Source organism: Bacillus rossius, chromosome 5 (assembly GCF_032445375.1).
Source record: "Bacillus rossius redtenbacheri isolate Brsri chromosome 5, Brsri_v3, whole genome shotgun sequence".
NCBI classification, from domain to species: domain Eukaryota; kingdom Metazoa; phylum Arthropoda; class Insecta; order Phasmatodea; family Bacillidae; genus Bacillus; species Bacillus rossius.
The window spans coordinates 14,815,526-14,834,561 of NC_086333.1; the positions used below are offsets into that span (position 1 = coordinate 14,815,526).

The window sequence follows — 19,036 nt, forward strand, 5'->3', positions numbered from 1 at the left end:
AAAAAAAGATATAATACGAGCTCAGAATTACTCCACTTCTTGTGATACCAACAAATAAATATCACAGCTTTTGTCATAATTGGAAAATGGAACATTCAAGTATTTAATACTATGTGCTCTCAGAATAGAAACTACAGCAACTCAATCTTTACTTTACTCATCAACAATAATTTTTTATATATATATATACATGTAGGCTATATGTGTGTGTGTGCGCGCGCGTGTTTGGCAGTGGTTGGACAGAGGTAGCACAGGCCATATCAACTGCATTCTCAACTAAGCAGTCTGCCAATATTAACCGAATCATTACCTTACTACTTGAGTACACACCCTCCTGGCAAAGATAATTGTGCCAGCATATTCCTCTGAAAACCCCATGGTATTATTGCAAATGGTAACGTTAACATATTCAACAGGTACTAATTTGCCCTTACTCCTAATATATTAGACCATGGACTGTCGACTGCAGAAGATTACCTTCATTAGATTGATAGAATACTTATCATGTATCATCATGAGTAATCTCTTACACTGTAACCAACAAATATAAAATACTCTGAAATGTATGCACATTTATTCAGCAAAATCTACATATATAAAGTGAGCTTTTGTAACAAAATTTTATGAACACTATTTGCTCATTTATGTTCTCATTTAGAAACCAACATCCGTTCAAAGTCTAATATTTATTGCAGAACCACTCAACACACTATGTTGGCCCACAGTAAAAAAAAAAATGTTAAAATTTATTATAACTGTAATATTATTATCACAAGATTTTGATGTAAAAAAAGAAATATTTTTATCACTGTTTCTTGTCTCAGTTTACCAGTAAACAACCACCGTGGTTTTGTTAATGTTCGAAATTTGACTTGTGCTTCAACACATTAGGTTATACATATAAGTTACCAGACTGATATTAAAAGTATATTTGAAGCAAACAAATAATAATATTTTTGGCACACATAGTAATCAGTATTACCTTCTTAAATTGATAACGCACAATATGCATTAAACTTTTTAATTCGTAGATTTAACAACCACAAATTATTTTATTTTATTACCAATATTTGGTGGCTATATAGCATCGTTATCCATATCAAACTTTCGCCGAATCAGCATTTCAAAGAAATTAGTAAATAATTGCAGCATAAAATTACTGTAGAAAAATTTTTCATTGATTAAGTAGTGTGATTGAATGTTACTCACATAATTGGCGGACTCCAGACTAAGTTAATATTGAAACTTGTTCCTCCTCCATATTCCAACTTTTTCAGCTTGTCATAAAATTAAGTCGGGAAAACACATCACAATTACGGGACCGCAGCTTAAATCAGTAAATGGCAAAAACTTACTTTTCACGCCCAAGTGCACAGGTTTAAAAACAATAGGCCTATGCTCCTGTGTGATTAATCTTTCTTTTTTTTGCGTGAGGTCCACCTGATAGTGTTTCTCAGTTGTTTTAAAACAAAGTATTCGACTGAGTAATAAATCTATGTTTTGTTCTAATTCCATCTGATAAATATTTTAAGTGCTGATTTATTACTAATTAAACAAAACTCTGAATTTAATTTCTTTTCTCATTACAAAAAAATATTACATGCAGGGATTGTTTCTCAGGAATAACAAAAAAAACACTTAGAGAATATCAGCATAAGTCGTTTCACGAAAAACCAAAAGCACACAGAGATAACCAACAGAATATTGCCAGGAATAATCGGAAACACAGAGAGAAAACCAACAAAATATTGCCGGGAATAATCAAGAGCACAGAGCGAGAACCAAAAAAATATTGACAGGAATAATCAGGACCACACTTAGAAAAGCAACAAAATATCAGTGAAAACCAACGCATGTTTTGCTAAATAAAGATTGGTAAACTACAAAAATTATATTTAAAAATAAAAATAAATAAAATAAACTTATTTTAGCTTGCGAACTTCTCCTTTGTTCAGCAAGGATAACGTTCTATCACAAGCTAGAACTCAATCTTTGCTGAACAAAGAACAAGTAAACAAGCCAAAAAAAATTTCAATAGTTTTTAATATATATTTTTTTAATTCTTTACTATTTATTTTTTGTTGTGATTCTTGCGACTGCCTGTACAACACAGCATGTGGCACCAACTGTTGCAAGAAACAGGACTACTTGCAACAAGTTATTTGCATGAGATATATTTACTCTCGCTGCTGAATGGAGCTATTGAAGCCAGTTGCAGCCTTTGTAGACTCGTATTCTCGTATTCTCGTGGTGGTGTAGTCTTGTAGTCTTTTAGTCCTGTAGCCTCACAGTCTCGTAGCCTCTTAGCCTTGGAGCCTTGTAGACTTGTAGCTTCGTAGTCTTGTAGCTTCGTAGTCTTGTAGTTTCGTAGTATTGTAGTCTCATAGCCTTGGAGCCTTGTAGACTTGTAGCTGCGTAATCTAATAGTCCTGTAGTCTCATAGCCATGGAGCCTTGTAGACTTGTAGCTGCGTAGCCATGTAGCTATGTAGCCATGTAGCCTTGTAGCCTTGTAGTCTCATAGACTTGTAGCTTCGTAGCCAAGAAGCCTGTAGTCCTGTAGTCTCGTAGCTTGTTGCCATGTAGCATCGTAGTCTCGTAGATAGTTAGAGCCAGATAAACTCTTAGTCTCATAGTCCTTTGCCTCGTAGTCGTGTAGCTTCGTAGCCAAGTCGCCTTGTAGACAATTTTTAATGCAGCAGTTAGGCCTAAAACTGCGATGAATTTTACAGCCAATGACTTTTGGAGCCAAGGACTTTTGAAGCCAAAGACTTTTGGAGCCAATGGCAATTGGCAATGAAGCCAAAGACTGTTGGGGTGAAAGACTTTTGGATCCAGTGACATTTGTAACCAAAGACTGTTGGAGCCCAATTCTTTTGGAGGCATTGTAGCCTACCGTAAATTGACGATCGCAGCCTACTGAGTTTAATGTTTGTCAAAATGTACATCCTTTTCATTAAATGTATGTAGTCAAGTCTGTACTATCGTATCCTACTGATGAGATCGTTTCCCTGTGAAGAGATCATATCTCTGTGAAGAGATCGCACCCCTGTGGCGAGATCGTATCCTATTGAGTTTAATTTTCCTCCAAAGCTGCGTCTTTTTAGTTAAATGTGCTTCCTTTTTGACGCATGTGCTTTCTTTGTAGAATATGCTTTCTTTTTTTGAACGTGCATAAATAAGTGTTTACTCAGGACGTGATTGGTCTCGTGGTTTGGAGACGACTGGTCTATACGCCTTACATTAAACATGACCTGATTAAAATATTGGTCACGTATCTCTTGGTTTGGAGACGCTTGACCTATACACTTAACATTGTACTTGAACTGACCTCGTGGTTCGGAGACGCTTGGTCTATATTCTTGATTTTGTACATGAACTGTTTAAATTTTTCCGAAAGTATCGGCGAAAAATACCTCTTGTATACTGACTGTATGTGTTTTACCATCTACTGGATTATTTCTGGCTACCAACTGGATGTGACTGGCCACCTACTGGACATCCTGGCCACTGAATAGAAATGTCTAGCCACTTACTAGGCATATCTTGCCACTGACTTGAGGTGTTAGCCCAACCAACCGACTGGACGTGCATGTCTGGCCAACCTATCTGACGCTCCTATACAACCAACTGGATGTGGCTATCCAACTACTGGACATGTGTATCTTGTCACTGAATAGACGTGTCTGTCCACTGACTTGGCGTGCTTTGCAACCAACTGGACGTGATAGCCTTTCCAACCGACTGGTCGTACGTGTCTGGCCAAACGACAGACATGTATAGTCATCGACTGGGCGTATTTGCCATCAACGTGACGTATTAGCCTGACCACCAAATGGACGTGGTTGGTTAATCGACTGTCATGTGTAGATGCCCTGAAAACACATGTCAATATATGCAAAGGTCTAGCTTCGCCTTCTAAGAAGACTGTAGAAAACGATTAACACTTTTAATTTGCTTGTTTTTTGTATTTCTAGAATTTACATAATAGATTTTATCTTTGAAATTTTGTTGTTTTCACTCCAACCTGGCATTTTTGATAAATTGAACTAATTTTTTTGCATCATTCAAGGATCTAACCAAGGATTTATATCGATCGAACCAAGGATTTATATCTATCGAATCCATTATTATTTTATTAAATTATTTTTTAATGATTTTTGGAATTTTTCCGAATTTATATCTAACAATTTACAGAATTTCAATATGGCAGCCAAGACAACAAGCAAGATGGCGGACGCCACGCTAATAAATACTACTGCGTTTTATCAAGCAAAAATTTAACTAATATAGCGACTGCACCCTCTAGCAGAAAAAATGAGATAGCGATCTCCACCAGACGACAAGATGGCGGACCCAAGGTAGCTGACATAACGTCATACTGGCCAACGTAATATCTGCCTTGGATTAGTGGTGGGAGCTCAGTCTGCCTGACCTCGCCGGGTTCAAACATAAGACTTCATGGCGAAAGTACTTTCTAGTTAAAATTTTATTAATTCAACATTATTTATAAATTTTAAAATATTTTATTAAAGTTGGCGGGTGTAACATAAGCAATATTTATATTAAAATATTATTTAAATTGTAACTAAGAATTGTTTTAAATAACGTGTTTACTCTCGCCGGGAATCCAATCGAGAACCGAAATCGATTAAGAAACTAAATATTTAAAGTAAACATTTTTTTATAATTTTCCGAATTTTTCAATTAAACATTTTATGGTCAAGGTCATGACCTCTGATGGGGATTTCGAGGAAAATTGCCCCTCTCGATGGAAAATTGGCTCCTCTGAATTTTTTGCGGAAAAAAATGGGAAATTTTCTTTTCAAATAGAAAAATTTTTAAGGACTTTTTATCAATTTTTGAGGATTTTTGATGATCAAGTAAGCCAAGATGACCACTGTGACGTCAGAGATCGGACGGTCATTAACCCTATCCACATCTACGCACTCGCACCAGGCGCAGGAATCCCTTTGTTATACTACTCACAACTACAGCCCTACCTCTCTGACCGCGACAACAGCCTATATCATTTTGTTTTTGAAATTCATTTGAAACTACACAGTTATTATCGGTTATTTACTTTCTACTCCATTTTATCCCTTTAATAATTTATTCAACAGACAGCCTAGCATAAACAAACACGATACACGTCCGCACTGAGCCTAAAATACCATTACACATAACATATCTCCGAAAAATAAGCACTTACTCGCGTATGTTTCCTCTTATCCTCTAACAAAGATAAAAATATATATTTAACACTAAATTATTTGTTAAAACATTTTTACTGTACAGGATATTCCAGGTGACGGCAAGGTGATGGCTCATTGCGACTCGGGATGACTTCGTCGGACTACTTCCAAGACCCCAGGGCCCCTTCCGAGTAACAAAATATGTTACATAGAGTAGTGTTAGTATGTACTTTAAACGTTCGCATGCCTGCTAGCTTGGGCAGATGGCCAATTTACAGGTATCATGTAATAAAGGTACGTAAAAACATTATTCTCTTTTCTTAAAGCCTGAGTGCTCATTTTTATGTATGTTTTACAGAATAGTTTTAATAATTAATACTGCCAGACACTTCCCGTTGGCGGTACTGTCCGCTAGATGCTTTAAACCTCGCAAAAAATTACGCAATGTTACCTATAGTTTGAGTCTCCATTTTTATATATTGTTGATAGAACTATTTCAATACTTTTTGTAAGCAGCCAGACCAATCTTAGGGGACAAACATCCCCCAGACACTATTAAAAGGTCCATGTGAGTATGAGCGCAAGTGTGATGGCTTTATAACACAGCTTCATTAAACTTAAGTTGTTAATGGTGTAATGGAAATCAATAATAATTAAATAATATTTTAACGCCAAATATTTATTATAAAGGTGATTACAGTATGTACAAGAAAATACGAATACAATAGTACTCTACATGAAAATTTTCAACATATAGTTGTTGAATAAGGACGAAAAAATTTTACATTATACATTTAGAACATTAATGTTTTTAACAGCAATTAATTTCATAAAATAATAATGTTTTGACATTTTTATCTTAAAAGAAACAAAGAAACTTATATGGTAAATTTTTAAAAAAATTTGTGAAAATGTCTTTTATTATTTATTAATAAGTATGTTTTTTAAAATCTTCATTTCACAATCATTGGAGTTTCATAACTCATAAAGACAATCTTGGAATTGAATATATATATCCTATACATCATCATCAGCATCCTTAGTTTATTTCCCTGTAAAAATAAATAAAATAATTAAGATTCGAATAGCTACAAATTTATGAACATAATTTGAAGGTAAATAAAAGTAAAATACCTGATTATTTTTCAAGCGATTCACTAACGAAACCCGGAAATTGCTCCCATCTAACCAGTTGAAATGGTACTGGTTGTCTTCCAACGTCCACCCATTATTTTCAGCACTGAAAATACCAAGTTGCTTCATATTAGCATTATTCCAGAGACTAGAGATCTAATTAGCTCGCTATTACTTCTGCAGAAGCTCACTCTGACACGGTGGTAAGTTGTGCGCATCAAAGTTTTTAACATTTTTGCGATTAAAATCTTCATTAAAATCTGAAACAGTGTAAGTGTTAATGAACAAATTGAGCCTGGCAACATCTACGTCAATTATTATGGCCTCGTTGTAGACATCGCAAATAAATTTCTGTATTGTTCTGAATATACATTTTGCTCTAGCTCTACATCCTATATAAGTCTAGTTCGCTGAATCTGATAGATGCTTCCTGATACTCTCCATTTTTCTTCAGTATTTTAAATTGCATTTGCTTGCATTTCTTGAAAAAAAATCAGGTTTGTAATCACAACCATTTGTGGCATGAAATCTTGGGGTCCTAACCGTTCGTAATGGTTAGTTACATTTCCGGTGTCAGTCAATATCCGCAGGTGAGAATCGTCGTTTTTCAAATTATGCATATTGTCCAGCATATCGCTGCAATATCAGTGTCAGAACATCAAATCACAAATTTAGCCTGAGCATCAATTTTGCAGACATGGTAAACAATTTTAGTGTTAGCTTCCTCATGTTCTGGACACGATAGATTTTCATCGATATCACACAACTGTATTTTTAGTAACGGTAAAAGAAAGACATTGTCTGAAATTAATAAAAACCTGTTTATTACCAATGAATGGTACCATCTCGTCAGTAGCCCCGTGTAGTTTAAACTAATCAACGAGAGCCTGTTTCGTGAAATCAGACGGTCGCGCCTGATCGGGTTCAGTAACGCTAAACTCCAGTCGTGCGGATTCAAGTCGGACAGGTCTTTCATAATTTTTTATCGATGGAGGAAAGTATTGATCGAAAATGATGTCTTATCTTGTCGCTTTTAATTGTATTACCATTTGCAACATAATTTTTAGATACTCCCATACGTTTTAGAGACATTTTTCGTTGTGAGGAATAAGAAAAAACCATCAATTATTACAACATTTATATGAGATGGTGGATTGTGTTCTAAGACTTTTCCAAAGAATTTATTAAAAGAGATTTTTCGGTTTTACAAATGCCACATTAAAATAGCACATGGATAATGGAACTGGAATTATAGGAAATTATAAAATTTTGGCCATATAGACTTTTATTATCAATAGATATTCCGAGCATATGTCCAAATAAATCTCTTTGAATACCTCAACAGCTGATGGTACAAATCACTCATATTTCACTTCTAGATAAGATATTTTTAAATACCTCCCTCAATAACTAGTTACTTTTCTTCCAAGTTTAGACTATTCGGTATATATTTACGGAACCCTAGCTATTTTACATGATAACTGATGCAAAATATCACAGCGTTTGTCAACATTACATTCATTAAAACACAGCTTGGAAGACTCCATCCATTTTATTTATTGATTTCTTAAAACCATTTTTTATTTCTTAAAATATTAGGTAATAAATAAATTACAGAATAGATGTATTTGAAAATTTAAATGTATATATTTAAAATTAATATATTCAATGAAGTATAGTTTTCTTTAATTTAGTTAATTAATAGCCTATATTTAAATAGAAATTGTTTTAAAAGATACATTTGGGAATTGTGTTTACTGTCGAGCGTAGTTTGTAATTTTAACTATTGTCCTTCAATAGCAACATTTTGGTCGTTATATCCTTATTTGATCTTTTTTCTTTATCTTTTTCGTGCCTTCATAGCACATAGCTCTGGCATCTGTTTCAAATCCCCTATAGTCGGTCATTATATTATATTTTTCCCTACAGTTTATAACAGTCTATACAGATGTGAACAGTTAGCATCTTTCAGTAAAATGTTATGAATCTCATTTCTAGAATTATTCCTTTATCACTTCTTTATAAAATTTCAGTAAATTTTGTAAATGAACAGCAATAATTTTAACTTGTCAAATGAATTTCTGGCATATTTGATTTCCATTTTTGATAATTCCCTTAATAGGATTTCATAATTTCAAAATGAATGTGAAATTACATTTAAACTCTTATAAGATATGAACCTCCTTTAGGATAATAAACAATAAAATCATAAAACCTATTATTTAACTTATTTATCATACTTTCCATTTTATTAAAAATCAATAAATTCATTTTGTTACGTGATTCATCGAAACGAGTTCTTTTGCTAAATTAACATATATGTATTGTTCCTATTTCATATTTAGGAGTTCTTGGAGGAATCATTCTTTCGGGAGAGTTTGATTTTGATCTAAAATATATTTATTTATAAACTTTTCATAAATTGGATGTGTAATGTTATTTTACCTCCTTATATTTGAACTAACGTCCTTATTATAATAGCCATTTTGAAAAACAACATTTATTAATAAAACCTTTTCTGTGTAGTTTACATAGTCAACTTTAAGGTAATTATCATTTAATTCAAGACCAAATGTCCATCATTTGTAAATATATTAAAATTAATTTAGTTAAATCACATTCTTAATTTTTAACCGAAAACTTGTTTCACCAAAAGTTAAAATATGCATAAACCTAATCCTTGAAACCATATTTTGCATAAATAACATTAATTTCATCATAAATATTTTTCTCAAGATTAACAGCAGAATCTTTAAAGGTTTGATTCCTGGTAACTTCTTTGAGTCAAGTTCTATTTCAAACAGAGTTTCTTCAGGTGTCGGCATATAATCCAAATTGTTTACAGTTACTTGAACTAGTCTTGAAAATTAATTTTTATTTCTTTACTTAATTGTTACATATTTTTTACCAACGTTTCATAATTTAAGTATCAAAAGTATATATTTTTACTATTCCTTTCATAATCGATTCATTTTTCTTTTTATAATTTTAAAAATCTTAGTTTTTTAAGTAGAGCAGGTCATTTTGTGAGGTAACCCATTTTACATAATATTATTTTCGTTATAAATTTCAATAATTTTAATATAATTTAAGATCCTTTTTATTAATTCGATTTGATGAAGATTAATAATATCGTTACTAAACTGTTGTTGAATACATTACCTAAAAATATTACAATAATTATGCAAAAATAAATATTACATTTTATTAATTAGTTAAAATAAATTGATTATATTTGGATTATACTCAAGTGTTATTATTTCTTGGCAATTTGTATGTCTTTATTAAATTAGTATACCTATTTTTGTATATATCCTTTATTTGACCTAACATAATATTCATTATTATTTTCGTTATTAAATGATTAAAAAAATTAATATTTGTTAATTATTGATTTTGTGTTTCTGATACATGTAATATTATTTTATAACCTACCTACTTTTTCGAGATTATATATATATATATATATATATATAAACGTATTAACTAATTCTTCTGTTTTATTTATATTTTTCTAAGGTTGAATTGACATTTATATAAAACTTTTACATATTTTAAAATTTATATTCTCCATGATTTCTTGTTGAATGAAAAACTTTATTTTGTGTTACAAATTATTTAATTTTTATCCTCTTTTCTCAGCGAAACTTGTTAATTCATATGTAATAATTGTCATGATATAAAATATTTATAGGTATTAAATATATATTATTTTTAAAATTTATGAATATAGATCTGGCTAAGCTATTAAAATTGTGTCAGGATGTAAGGGGAACATTCATCTTTAAATTTTCATAAATATTTTGGTGTTTAACTGATCATGATATAACTGATCATTAAAAAATGAACAGCCTTGTTACACCCGTTCGGAACAAAACTCAGAAAGTGTAAAAAAAAAATATAAGAAATAATTATAAACCCATTTGAAAAATTTGAAAAGAGGTGTTTTGCACCTTAATTATGTGTTAGAATATATTGAATACTAATGATGTTACATACGTATGTTCTATTTAATATTGCAGGTGAAAATAATTTCACGTCTACAAATTTTACACAAAATAAAAATTATTTTAAAAATACAATGGAGCCATTAATTTTATTTCCATATTTTCTTTATCTTTAATTTTTTTTATTTTAATGTATTAAACTTGTGTTATGTATGTATATATATATGTATGTGTGTGTGTGTGTGTGTCACTTAATAAAGAAGATTTTTCTTGCTTTTTATGTAACATTTCAAGAACATTTTAAATAATGTTAAAATTATTTTCTTCAAATGTTTACTATTCGTTGAATATTTTATTTAAAGTATCTTACATCAAACTTCAGTCTTTATTTTTAACTACAAAAAAATAACGCGTATAACTCAGTACACTTGATAGAAGTGAAAACTTTTTGGCAATCCAAACCTCAACTCGTATGTGCTCTTAATATCTATTTGACGTCAGAAACGTTTCACAACAATGTTTCACGAAAACGTTGCATTAAAATGCGGCCTTGAAATCTTTCTTCTATCGAGCCCAAAGAATTTTAACCTAAAAAAATTAATTTCTAAGAATTGATGATATGTTTAAAAAGTATATGTTCATATATAAATTTAATAAAACAAAATATATTTAAAAAATTACTTCAGGAGAACGTGAACTTATAAAATAAATTTAATTAAAGAAAAGGTCATTAGTCCATATTTTTAGCTATTTTTAAGTAGTTTTTTGCATTTACGATTTATAGATTTTTTTAGTAAAATCTTCTTTGGGAGTGATGGGAGTAAAATTTCCAAAAGAATTTTAATTAAACGTTTTCGTGAAACGTTGTTATAAAACGTTTCTGGCGCTATAAGTACGGAGAATAGGTGGCGGACAGTGCACCTAGCGGGCTCCACGTGGCTGGACCCGCCGTGCTGCAGGGATAGTGCTGGCGCCAGCCGACTAGCTGGCATGTAGTAAGGGAGTATTGGGCAGAGGGCAACACAACAGGGTTTGAGTCTATTGTTGTGCACCACGCCACGGGCCATATTTGCAATGGTGTTCTTTCGAGTACGTATTATTGTAATTACGTACTTGTGTAAATCAGTATTGTTAAACAGTGTGATATATGTATTGTTGTAGCTGTGTAAATAATTATTTTTGCGGGTATAATGCTTTTAGCGCTTTAGTTTTACTTACGGGGTAATTATTTGTCACGAATTATTATTTGATTAACTCAATCATAAATCGTATTATAATTATGAATCCACGAGCGTGTAAATATGTTAAAAACAACTAAGACTCTGCTTGTTAAAATTATTTTTACCAAATCTCGTGCGTGGAATATTAATTTTTATTTTCACTTTGTGACAATATGATAATATATTAAAGAATTACTGCGAGGAAGGTCCGTGCCGTTTAGTTTACACGTCGCGGCGGACATGTTACTCATTGTTTAATTCATTCGACGTCAGAACGTTATCAATGCCTATGAATGCATTGTTTTGTCTTTGTAGCCTATTGACCAAATGTTTTGCACTATAACTCAATGATAAGGTAATATTTACAATACTACAAAATCAGTCTAGAAAAATTTTCGATCACATCTTACCTATACACATTATACAATTAAATTAAAAACTAATTTATATGATCAATCTTAGCATTATATTTATTAAAAAAGAATTTATGATGTGAGTATTCAACAGTGAGTAATATGTATTGTTAATTAATCAATATTGGTTGATCATTAATTATGGATATCCTGAACTTATATTTTGAAATTAGTAATAATTTTTGCTTCATGTTTATTGAAGCCTTTCCGTCCGCTGCGAGCAAGGAAAGACCCCGTCCCCGACACTCTGTGGGCGGGCAAATAAAAATAAACAACAGCAGAAAAAACTCATGAAAAATTATTCACGCATTTCTCGGCGTGCGCGATGACACCGCCCACCGTTGAAGTGTCGAGCAGAAAATAAAATTAATATAGTTTAAAACCAAAGTTAAACTAGACCTCAAGGAATGAGCTTTTGAAATATGTAAGATTTCGAAAATCCCCAAGTTCATCTTATTTATTTGTACGGTAACCGTGCACAATACATAATACCAAAGAGGAAGTAAAAGGCGCTCAACAGCCAATATATCTAAACACAGAATATATTTTATAAATATAATAAAGTAAATATCTATACAAATAAATAAATTTTATACAGTTCCACTAAAATGTCGTATGCTATTCCCGCTAGTCCATCCAGGTAAAAAGGGCATAACGTAGGCTGGCGTATCTACCAAAATGTTCAACTCGCTTCACAGTTAAAGTGACCAACAAAGTTCTGAGCAAAATAAAGTCAAAACGAAGGCTGATGGCAATTACACACTTAATACGCAGTGTAGCGTTAAGAGGAGACTCACAATGAACTCACACTGTTCCTCCAAATGAAGACTCGAACCACAAATCAAATAAGACAAAAAATTCAGTCTCTTCATTCTCAGAGTTTTACCAAAAAAATTTGTTTGACCAACAAAGGCTTGCACCATCTTCGGGCCACAATTCCCGGCCTTAAACAGTGTTTCGGGGACTACGCTGTTGATCGTGCTGGTGCCCGGTGCCGTAACTCAGGTCCTCGGCGCTGGGCACGGCCGGTCGCCGCTGTGCCTCCGTGCTGCCGCCCTCAGCACTTCCAGACGAACTCCTCGTGCCTTCAGCAGTCCGCCGCGCATCCACGCATCGCGCGGCCTCTCCCCGCCAGCGCTCTCCCCAGCGGCTTGGCTAGGCCATTTCGTATTGGGCAGTCCTACTAACTTCACAAGTGCAACACATTTTTCTTATTTGCTTGGCGATTTATATAAGTATTATTTATATTCAATGGTTAGGCACTCTTTATTATTTGTATTTTTATTATATCAAATCACGCGCGTATACGAATGCTACGTTGTTTCAAAATGTTAAAGCAATCGGCGAAGAACTTTCGGAGATTTAAGATTTTGTATAAACGAATGTTTCCATTTCTTATATAAATATTATTATTTTTAGCAATATTCTTCCATCTTAGACACCAACAGTTTTCTATTTAATTAAATAAAAATTGTACTTTTTTATCATTTACGACTATTCCTGTATTAGTAATCAAAAATTGTCATAATTAAACTTTTGTTAATTTTTAAAGCAATAATATTCCATTTTAATTACAAACTGTACTAATTTAAGAACTTGATATTTTCATTGGCCCTACATACTTACCTACTAAATTGTATGAAGATCCAACCAACGTTTTAAACTTTTTTTCAGACAAAGTCACATAAATACACACATAGGCATTCATAAAAACACTGAGTAGCTCCAGTACACTTGGACACATTACTTCGCACAATAGATTATTTATTAAATATAAAATTTATTAAAAAATTATAATAATATTAAAAGTAATGTTTTGTTTTTAATATAAAAAAATTGCAGTGACTATTAGTAAATAATTATTGATCATGAGTGGAATTTTAACTCGCTTGTTGCTTTGGTGGAGTGCTTTTCTGCTCCTGTGGCTTCTTTAATGTAAATGCTCTGAACTCGTATGTGTGATAAGTGATTGTAATCTCCGAACATGTTAAATATCATTGCAGCTTCTGTTGTAACCATATGGTGGATTAAAGATGGCAGTTAAAATATGTTGGTTAAATTTAAGGTCATTTGGTTCAAGATATCAGAGATGGTGGCCATGATAACATCTAGGATGGTGGACAGAGTCAAATTAAAGGTTTTTCAGGATGGTGGCCGTAAAATTACAAATCGAAGATAGCAGACCTTAGTTCCTGCTCCTCTTTCCAAATATACCCGCAGGAGTTTCATTCATTTGCTACTGCCTATATTATTGTGAAATAGTATTGTATGATTAAGTAGATTTGGTTGCAGCTTAAAGAAGTTAATTTTAATGCATGTTTCTGATTTACATTGTCAATACATCTTTCATTTATAAAACCTTTTTTTCTAAAATGCTGTGCGCTAAAATTACTAAATACTAGACTTGTTTAAGTTTACGTGAGATCGAAAAATAAAATTTATTTCATATTTTTTTTGAAATATCTGTATTATATAAAATGCAATAAGAAAAGGTTTTTTTTCCTCGTAAATGTTAAAGTCACTGAAACATAAAATTTACAAATTATATTGGCGTAAAATCTCTTTTACAAATTTTTTTTTATAATTTTGCAACTTAAAAGCAAATCTCCCAAACCGATGAAATTTAAAGTTACTCCAACATTTATACTCCAATCTAGAATATTAGAGCACGAAATACATAATGTTTGCTGGTCTGTAAAATTTGTTGTCCTAAATTGTATCTTACACAATCTTATCTTCCTAGCTAATGTACTATAATAGGTCGGCTATACATTTGTATCATTTGACCTTAATTACATTAAATTTTAGAAAGTTAACTTCAAGATTCCAAAAAGTATGGTTTTTCAAATTATTTTTTTTATGTTGTTCAACTCATCAATACTTAAAAAACATGGATATGAGTCATTGTTTTCAAAGAACCGGTTTGATTGCTTGCATGTAGAACGATAATGCAACATTATTGGTACTCTATTGCCAGCTATGGTATAATAGAAGGTAGACGCACCGGATGAGCAGGGCGTGGCCTGGCATGCGCAGGGGGTGCTGCGCAACCTGCGGTCGAGCAAGGACGTGAACCTGAACGACGGCGGCGGGGACAGCCCCACGCAGGAGAAGCTCACTGGTGCTTGTGAGGCGCAGGAAGCTGTGGAGCTGGAGTCCGGCGCCTCGCGGTACGCGCGGAAGAGGAAGACGTCCCAGAACATACACAGTCACGGCAGCTTCTTCCTCAGAGTCGGAGCTATAGGTGAGAACACGGCAGCATAGTCCTCAGACTCGGAGCCATAGGTGAGAACACGGCAGCATAGTCCTCAGAGTCGGAGCCATAGGTGAGAACACGGCAGCATAGTCCTCAGACTCGGAGCCATAGGTGAGAACACGTCAGCATAGTCCTCAGAGCCGGAGCCATAGGTGAGAACGCCTCAGCATCTTCCTCAGAGCCGGAGTCATAGGTGAGAACACGGCAGCATCTTCCTCATAGCCGGAGCCATAGGTGAGAACACGGCAGCATAGTCCTCAGACTCGGAGCCATAGGAGAGAACACGGCAGCATAGTCCTCAGACTCGGAGCCATAGGAGAGAACGCCTCAGCATCTTCCTCAGAGCCGGAGTCATAGGTGAGAACACGGCAGCATAGTCCTCAGACTCGGAGCCATAGGAGAGAACGCCTCAGTATCTTCCTCAGGGCCGGAGTCATAGGTGAGAACACCTCAGCATCTTCCTCAGAGCCGGAGCCATAGGTGAGAACACGGCAGCATAGTCCTCAGACTCGGAGCCATAGGAGAGAACGCCTCAGCATCTTCCTCAGAGCCGGAGTCATAGGTGAGAACACGGCAGCATAGTCCTCAGAGTCGGAGCCATAGGTGAGAACACGGCAGCATAGTCCTCAGACTCGGAGCCATAGGAGAGAACGCCTCAGCATCTTCCTCAGAGCCGGAGTCATAGGTGAGAACACGGCAGCATCTTCCTCATAGCCGGAGCCATAGGTGAGAACACGGCAGCATAGTCCTCAGACTCGGAGCCATAGGAGAGAACGCCTCAGTATCTTCCTCAGGGCCGGAGTCATAGGTGAGAACACCTCAGCATCTTCCTCAGAGCCGGAGCCATAGGTGAGAACACGGCAGCATAGTCCTCAGACTCGGAGCCATAGGTGAGAACACGTCAGCATAGTCCTCAGAGCCGGAGCCATAGGTGAGAACGCCTCAGCATCTTCCTCAGAGCCGGAATCATAGGTGAGAACATGGCAGCATAGTCCTCAGACTCGGAGCCATAGGTGAGAACACGTCAGCATAGTCCTCAGAGCCGGAGCCATAGGTGAGAACGCCTCAGCATCTTCCTCAGAGCCGGAGTCATAGGTGAGAACACGGCAGCATAGTCCTCAGACTCGGAGCCATAGGTGAGAACACGTTATCATAGTCCTCAGAGCCGGAGCCATAGGTGAGAACGCCACAGCATCTTCCTCAGAGCTTGAGTCATAGGTGAGAACACGGCAGCATAGTCCTCAGACTCGGAGCCATAGGTGAGAACACGTCAGCATAGTCCTCAGAGCCGGAGCCATAGGTGAGAACACGTCAGCATAGTCCTCAGAGCCGGAGCCATAGGAGAGAACGCCTCAGAATCTTCCTCAGAGCCGGAGCCATAGGTGAGAACACGGCAGCATCTTTCTCAGAGCCGGAGCCATAGGTGATAACACGGCAGCATAGTCCTCAGACTCGGAGCCATAGGTGAGAACACGTCAGCATAGTCCTCAGAGCCGGAGCCATAGGTGAGAACGCCTCAGCATCTTCCTCAGAGCCGGAGTCATAGGTGAGAACACGGCAGCATAGTCCTCAGACTCGGAGCCATAGGTGAGAACGCCTCAGCATGTTCCTCAGAGCCGGAGCCACGTGAGAACACGTCAGCATCTTCCGTAGAGTCGGAGCCATAGGTGAGAACACGGCAGCATATTCTGCATAGTCGGAGCCATAGGTGATAACACGGCATCTTATTCCTCATAGTCGTAGCCATAGGTGAGATCGCCTCAGCATCTCCTCAGTGTCAGAGCCATAGATGAGAACACGGCTGCATCTTTTTTTTTTTTTTTTTTTTTAATATTTCACATTAAAGTACATAGTTGGTCACTGCTCTGCTTAGTGGCTGCCATTCACTAAAACATAGATACTAACAGGACAATGAATTTTTGCCAAAGTCGAATTAATGAAAATTAAGGCTGTGTGTGTATTTTTTTAAACAGTAACCTTCCAATTTTCCTAAATTTGCCGTTAAAACTTGTAACTGTGTTGCCTGACAATGTGTATTTTTACTTATTTATATATAACTTAGAATTAAATTGTTTAATGTAAAAATTTAATTTCTTGAGGCTGCGTTTTCCACGATTATCTTATACTTCAGTAAATACTTGGCCAGAAACTTAAAACATGTTAGCTAATGTTACTTGCAAAGAAGCGGCCAAACACTCGCGGTGTAACTTTATTCATTATAGAATTTTTAATTATTTAATCCATAAGCTGGAAGAAAATTGTATTTTTATGTTCTCGGGGTAAACTGTAACAAATAACATTTATGTCATCTTCACTTAGTCCTATTTAAAGCATAAAAAATAGAATAATATATATAACAAAGTCTTAAATTTGTGTAATGAACTGTGTCAATTTCATCATTGTGCTTTCACAATCTTAGAATATTACTTTAAATATTTGTAAAAAAAATTATTTTTTTTCCTGCTGTTAAAGTACAAAAAATGACTTGTAACATTTACTGTTCAGTCGTAGAAAGCATAAAATAGAGCTGTCTTACGAAAGTAAGTGTTAAATAACTTTAAAACATAAACAATATTATTGATATACAATGACGGAAGTCGCTTGGAATGGAAATGTGTAAACACTGTGTTGCCATCTGTGGCAGATGGCGCGAAACAATTTATAATTCCAAAGGTAAACTTTAAAGTAAATTATTAATTTTTTAATGAATTTTAACAATGTGGGCAGTGTTTATTAATATTCCTTGTTTAAAATTAGGTCCAAACGTGAGGTTGTGTATTTTTTCAAGATTCTTTTATATTCACGCACAGTTCCCAGAATTTTCTAAACTATGGTGGATCCAAGTGATTCCTCCATATTTGTGGCTTTCGTGAACATCGCAGAATTTACACTGCACATAACACAACATTTAAATACTACAACTGAGTAGTATATAAATGTATTTTCGAGGTCAATGATACTATAATGGGACTACAAGTTAGTGGCTTTCTCAGTTCTGGCTTGCCAATCATAAGGATTCGGCCATGTTCGGGCGTGTTCGGGCGTGTTCGCCTCTCGGTGCCTATAATCGGAACCTCGTTGAATAACCTCGGAAACATTCGTCTTTTTCAACCGCAATCCTGTCCAATAGGAGTTTGCTTCGAGTAGCCGTATATGATAGACATCTCCACAGGAGCTCCGCTATTTTACAAAATAAGTATTACCTGTTTGCTTGCACAATGGCCCAGGTGATATTGCAGTTATTCATAGGCAAGTGTAAACCCACGAAAACAACCAAGGCAACCCGCACCTCCAGGCGTAGCCACAGACCTCAGTCCATGTTGCGTCGTCAGTGGGTGTATTGTGTACTGCAGGGTGGAACTGTGTCTTCTGCTGCATGAGCCCGATCATACCTCACTCTCGGTATCTTGGTTTCTTTTGTCTCGTCCGAAATATAGCCGGGAGCACTCTGTATGGCATGTAGTACTACTATAGAGGAATTTGATTCTCTTTTTTCTTCTAATTTGTATAGATGCAGTGATTTAGGTATTTCATTTTCAAAGTTTGTCTGTTTTGTTTTCCGGTGTTGTTCTTCGCCGCCAATTTATGCCTTAAATTCATTGATACCCTCCGAAAATGGAAAGTGAAATTTCCTCATTTTACTTCCTTTTTATTCAATTTGCATGCTTATTTTCTCTGTGTAGTGTGAGTTAATATTTACCCCTCGGCCCGCCTCCTCCGACGGACCTTTTTCTTTTGAGCTCGTTTTTAATATTTCACCACATCGTAGTGATACTGACCTTCCGGGGAGATAAGTCACAACTAGCATGTCACACAACTTGGAATCTCATAGCTCTATCTCTCTCCCTCTCTCTCGTAACTACGTCGTGTCT

At 35.1% G+C, this 19,036-nt stretch overlaps 1 protein-coding gene across 12 annotated transcripts in view; it reads left to right on the forward strand.

The window, feature by feature from the left end:
• Nucleotides 1-19,036, forward strand: part of LOC134531601 (proton channel OtopLc) — a 620,588-nt gene that overhangs the window by 400,007 nt on the left and 201,545 nt on the right. For all 12 annotated transcript variants that reach the window (XM_063367341.1, XM_063367335.1, XM_063367337.1 and 9 more), the window contains one exon: nt 14,945-15,152. In XM_063367341.1, the coding sequence (XP_063223411.1) occupies nt 14,945-15,152 (208 nt within the window). The remainder of the gene's footprint in view (nt 1-14,944; nt 15,153-19,036) is intronic.